A 5,960-nucleotide genomic window follows, 5' to 3' on the forward strand; every position below is an offset into this window, starting at 1 on the left:
CGGTGCATACGAGCATAAATTTTCTAAATTTACAGCAGTTAGTTTTTAAAAGCTGTCGTCTCAACCAAATATTTATTCGCTTGAAATAATGATTTTGAAATAGGATTTACTGTAGAAGAGCATTACCTCAAAATCAATAATATTGGGAAAATATTCAAATATTTTCTTCTTCTCTGTGCATTCAATTGGCAGCTGTCAGCTTCGAGTGCTGTCAAAGCATAGGTAACAATCAGCATGGACACTTGGCCATGCCGCCTTTGATGTGGTAAAGTATCTAGACGCCATTTTGGGAAGTGACGATAAGAGGGCAGGACTCGCGAAATGGTTTTGGACAGGTTCGCACTCAAACTTTTTCATATCCAAAATGCTCATATAATTTTGATATACCTTACGGAATGGACCCAAATTCAATTAATATAATAATTCTTGTGAAGACATTCTACCTGGTTACATGATTTTTTTCAAAAAATATCAAAACAGCCGAATTATTTCTAAAATCACCAGTAGGAATACAATGGTTCAATCAACTGGAATATGAAGGAGAAATTGTCCAGCAATTAACTTTTTGGTATAAACATTATGATCTACCTCTCTTAAAATAAATGTGATTTTGTATATTACTAATTGACCTATCAGTTGAATTGCTTATTCTTTATCATAAGAATTGACGTACTCCTTGCATTTTAGAATGAACTCTTTTTCAACACAAATGTCTTTTTTTCTAGCAAGAGCAATCCAAAAGCAGAATGAGAAAGTCTGCCACTTCCCAAAATGGCGGACTCATCAACGCGACGGATATGCGCGAACTTCTCCCGCCAAGCGAAGTGACATTGCTGATTGTTACCTATGCTGTGGTACTGTCCACTGCTTCTTCTTCTTCCATATATTTTTCAAAATTGATTATTTGTAGAAAATTCCGCTACTTCATGTTCAAATCCGCTACGCCGCTACCGTAGAGTTGATAGTACGTCCAAATTTCCGAAATATTAGAATTCCCAGTGAAATTTCCAATAGTAAAAATTCTCGAAATTCGAGAATTTTTCTCAGTATTGGCAACCCTGGTGAAGATATAAGTTCCGAAAGTGAACATAAATGTGTTTCAGTGATTCTAAAATCACCACCATCGTGGTACTACTGAAAAACCAGTTTTATATAAATTTTTGTTGAGTCGCTTCACTATAAAAACATGTATGTTTTTGGTATTGAATTCAATTTGAAATCCGATGGATGCGATAAAAATCATGAACGTTTCTGTGTATTCAATCAAAATTATAATTGAAATCTTAAATAATCCACGGATTTATATGCTTAAAATTGGAAAAAACCTAAATTTTGAATCGATTTTCATTCATTTTCAAATAAATTATACTCCAAACACACAATTTTTCTTATAACTCTGTTATATAATGCATACTGTTCAACGTAGTAAATTTAAAATGTTTTTCTAGATATCTCAAAGATATGTGAAAAAATCTTCAAGATATTACACAGACGCAGACAGATATCTGTCATAAGAAAAAATACTATCGAAAAGTTATTCTTTTTTGATACTCTAAGTTTGTCATTCACATTGTTCCAGTTCGAAAAACAAATATCCGTACATTACGGTGCTAGTGTGAAAGTTTCTTATTGACAGACGGATCCCTGTGGAAGTAGCTCATACAAATGAAGTATCCATTTTCAGATTTTCTGTGGAAGGATAGGAGAAGAAGAATATTTTTGGCAATGTCAAAATACTTTGGGCGCTAAAAGCAAAGAGAACATAACTACTAAAAGTTAATATATATTTTTTCGTGATTTCCAATTTTTTTAAATGGATATTTTGGATGTGAATTTAATGTTAACAGAATTGAAAAAACTGCGAGGTGAACCAGAATGTCGGTTTTGTTATGAGAAGTGTAAGAACCCCGTTAAAGTAAAAATATGTGGACATTACTTTTGCAAGTCTTGTTTGGAATCAAATAAAGATATATATACCTGCCCAAAATGTAAAATTTGCTATGGGGAACAAGATGTGGATTATCACAATGTAGCAAAAGAAACCGAACAGTTATTGACTGAACTCGAAGAATATTTTTTAAGTATAATAAATGAAAGCAAAACGAATACTGAAGAAAAGACAAATTCAGAAGAAAATGTCTCTTTAAAAATCCAAGAGAAATCAGAGGGAAATCTAGAACAAAGAACAATCAAATATAATGATAAACTTTATATTATCAATTTCATAAATGAGCAATTTAATAAGGTTAATGCTAAAGGAGAAACTCCTTTGCATATTGCATGTAAGAGAAATAAATTAGAAGATGTGACTGAACTCCTGAAAAGGGGGATTGATATCAATGTCCAGGATTTCGCAGGTTGGGCACCTCTGGTAGGTAATGTGTAAAAATACTTATTTAACTTGAAAGATCCTTGTGACAATTGTAGTGTAGGTGGTAAACACCACCAACCAATTTATTTGGTTTTCAATTATGAATATATCCAATAATTGGAACCATTCCCAGTGATAATCAAATATTCAGATAATTGGATTATGACACAAAAGGCTTATATTAAACTTGTTCGATTGATGACATATTCATTTTGTAATAAGTCTTTTTCTTTATTCTATATGCTTATATTAAAGGGAAAACTGGAAACTAGCACCAAAATCTGCTGCTATTAGGAAACAGATTAGTTTAGGTTGAGTTATATAATGAAATCATTAAAAGTGATCTACTTCATTTATTACTATTGAAACATTTCAAGGATTTTGTTTGGCATTCTAAACTGGTGATATGGAGATGGATTCATGCACCAGTTATGAGTAGTCAGTCGCTAATTTTGAATCATTAGAATTCACCAATCAAAGCTACTATAGCAGTTGACATATTTATTTTAAAGTGTAAATAAATAGTGAGGTAGTCTGTCATGTGGTACTTATGATGCACTGTTTGGAACCTTTGGTGTAGTAATGAATATTACTGGAGTTTTTTCCCAACACCAAATCGTTATTTTTAACACCTCAACACGTGTTTCGATCACCAAGTGATCATCTTCAAAGAGGAAGATTAAAACAGTTTTAATTAAACTCCAGTAATATTCATTTGTCACGTGGTAGACAAAGTGCATAATTCCCTGAAAAAATCTACATACATACAGCTTGTCAAAACTAGGAATAGACTTGAGAATTCTATTTCTCTCTCTCCCTGTTCACACAATCTCTTAACAAACGCACATCTTATGGTAGGTCCTAAACCGAGATTTTGAAGTCACTTCCTAAATGTGTGTACGTGCATAAGCATGTATGTATTGATATTACAAGATTGACTTTCTAGAATATGTTGTCCTCTATTAATTGGAACTTTTTCCTCTTCACAAAACTGTTCTGATTAATGTGGAACAATAATTGTTTGTATTGATTTGTAGCATGAAGCAGTGGAATGTGGGAGCGAGGAAATTGTGGAAAGATTACTTGAAAATGGAGCACTTATTGACATAATGGGTGAAGAATATACAACACCTTTACATAAAGCTACAGTCTCACAAAAAATGAACCTGATCATACTTCTTTTGAAATATGGTGCTGATAAAGAAATGATTGATATTTTTGGAAAAAAGCCTATTGACTATGCAAAGACCGAAACAGTACAGAATATTTTGAAGGAACATTACAATCCAATTGAAAGAACTGAAATGTTATGTTACAACAAGAAGATGATTGCTTATTGTTACTATATAGAACAAGATTATAGGGATAAGCTGAAGAAAAGAAAAATCAAAATATTAGAAGAGTATGACTCAAAAAAAGTCACTCACTTCTTAATAAGAAGAACTCACAAAATTTCTCTTAAAATTTTAGTATCCATGCTAGATGGCTGTATCATATTACCTCAAGACTGGATTGACAGCTTTTTAAATAACGACTTGTTTATACCAATTCCAGATTATACATTTATCAACAATGTCAAGATGAACAAAGGAATACAAAGGGCAATGATGAACCACTTGCTAAAATGTCCAAAACTTTTTTCCGGGATCAATTTTTTCATTTCTGGACATAAGAGTTTTGTTAAGATTCATGATATAAAATTCACCAAAGAGCATATCGCTTCATTGATTATTGTGGGAGGTGGTAAACTGCTGCATAGAGCCCCTGCCCTAAGGACGTGCCATGAAGTTGTAAATTTTCCATACCATGCCAGAAATTCTGCAGCTAAATGTTGCAATTATATCATTTATGAAGAAAACAACCCACCAGATCTGAGATATCAAATGCCTGAAATCAAACATAAATCATCTAATTGGCTTGTGGAATGTGTAATTGACTTTAAAATTCTGGACTAAAACATGCTATTCAGATTTTGTTGAAAATTTTACATTTTTTCATACCAACAAAAATAATAGCTTTTGACTACCTTCATTTTGACAACTTTGGTCCATTTGAAAAGAGGATAGAAAATAAATTTAACTTTCTACAATGTATTGATTGAATGATGTGAATAGGAAACAAACTGTCGACATAAACATGGTCATTAAATGTTGGGTTCCATAAATAGTTGAATTTATCACAGGTTTAGTTATTTAATATTGCCATTATAAGATCCATTAGTCAGAATCGAAATATATTTTAATATCTGAAAAAGTAGTTCCCAAACTGATAATTCAAATGACAACTTTATACTATACTACCTGGGCTGAAAAGTCTCAGGTCTAACTCATAGATGGCGTTAGTCTTATTGCATTCACCGCTTTTCCAGTTAGTACTAGTCTTCAAAAAAATAGTTGTTGAAATTTCATGATACTCTACTCAAGTTTGTGAGTTATTGTGCTAACAGTGACACTACTTTTGTTATTTTCAAAACAATGGATCAAAAACAGTTTCATGTTCTAATTTTTCACTGCTTCTTGATGGGGAAAAATACCCTTCAAGTGTAGCTTGGATATCAGAAACAACAATTAAACCTTGGTTTGCTGAATTCAAACGTGATCGTAGAGACACCGATGATGCAGAACGTAGTGGATGTTCAAATGAGGCAGTAACACCAGAAAACATGAAAAAAAACAAAATCGTTTTGAATTATCGAAAAGTGAAGTTGCGTGAGTTATCTGACATTGTGAAATCAAAAGAACGTGTTGGCTTTATATTGCATGAGCATTAGACTATGAGAAAGCTCTGTTCATAGTGGGTGCCGCGCGAGTTCATTGTTGACTAAAAACAAGAAGGTCTTGATGATTCTGAGCAGTTTTTGACAATGTTTAAACATAGCAAACCTGAATTTTTGCGTCGATATGTGACAATGGATGAATCATGGATCTATCACTTCACTCCGGAATGAAAATGTTTGTCATCTGAGTGGAGAGCGAATGGTGAACCTCGTACTAAGAGTCCGAAAGCACAACATTTGGCTAGAAATGTTATGACCCCATTATTGTGTAATATTCATCGACTATCTTGAGAAGGGAAATACCATCAACAGTGAATATTATATAGTGTTATTGGAGCGTTTGAAGGCTGAAATTGCATATGGCAAAAAAAAAATTTTGTCATCAAGACAACGCACAGTGTCACAAGTCAATCAAAACACAGGCAAAACTATATTAATTGAACTTCGAATTGCTCCCACGTCCACCGTATTCGCCAGATTGGACTCCCAGTGACTACTGGCTGTTCGCAGATCTCAAAAGTGCTTACCTGTAAGAAGTTTTGCTCAAATTCAGAGGTTAATGCTGAAACTAAGGCCCATTTTGAGGCAAAAAGTTAAATCGTTCTACAAAAGTATTGAAATGTTAGAGCTGCGCTGGAATGATTGTGTGGCTCTTGATGGAGATTACGCTGATGAATAAAGCCAATTTTGAACAAAAAAAAACGCGTTTTTTTTCTTAGTCACTTTTCAGACCATGTGTTATGTATATGTCCTCCAAAATATTTTCAAGTATTTCAGAAGAGGATCGATCTGAAGTCATTTTTTGAGGAGGAA

The 5,960-nt window shown here is 33.1% G+C and overlaps 1 protein-coding gene across 1 annotated transcript; it reads left to right on the plus strand.

The window, feature by feature from the left end:
* The first annotated feature begins 1,707 nt into the window (after positions 1–1,707).
* Positions 1,708–4,547, plus strand: LOC111504385 (BRCA1-associated RING domain protein 1). The gene is made up of 2 exons (XM_023158930.2): positions 1,708–2,371; positions 3,409–4,547. The coding sequence occupies exons 1-2, from the start codon at positions 1,814–1,816 to the stop codon at positions 4,324–4,326; spliced, it is 1,476 nt and encodes a 491-aa protein (XP_023014698.2). The 5' UTR covers positions 1,708–1,813; the 3' UTR covers positions 4,327–4,547.
* Positions 4,548–5,960: the final 1,413 nt, after the last annotated feature.

The sequence above is a fragment of the Leptinotarsa decemlineata genome, unplaced genomic scaffold (assembly GCF_025532065.1).
Source record: "Leptinotarsa decemlineata unplaced genomic scaffold, Ldec_3_MD MMD2_tig00026299_RagTag_RagTag, whole genome shotgun sequence".
In the NCBI taxonomy this organism is placed as follows: domain Eukaryota; kingdom Metazoa; phylum Arthropoda; class Insecta; order Coleoptera; family Chrysomelidae; genus Leptinotarsa; species Leptinotarsa decemlineata.

Coding starts and splice junctions, on each gene's coding strand:
- LOC111504385 (XM_023158930.2), top strand. CDS start 1,814: ATGGATATTTTGGATGTGAATTTAATGTTAACAGAATTGAAAAAACTG. Junction 2,372..3,408: donor TCGCAGGTTGGGCACCTCTG/GTAGGTAATGTG, acceptor ATTGATTTGTAG/CATGAAGCAGTGGAATGTGG.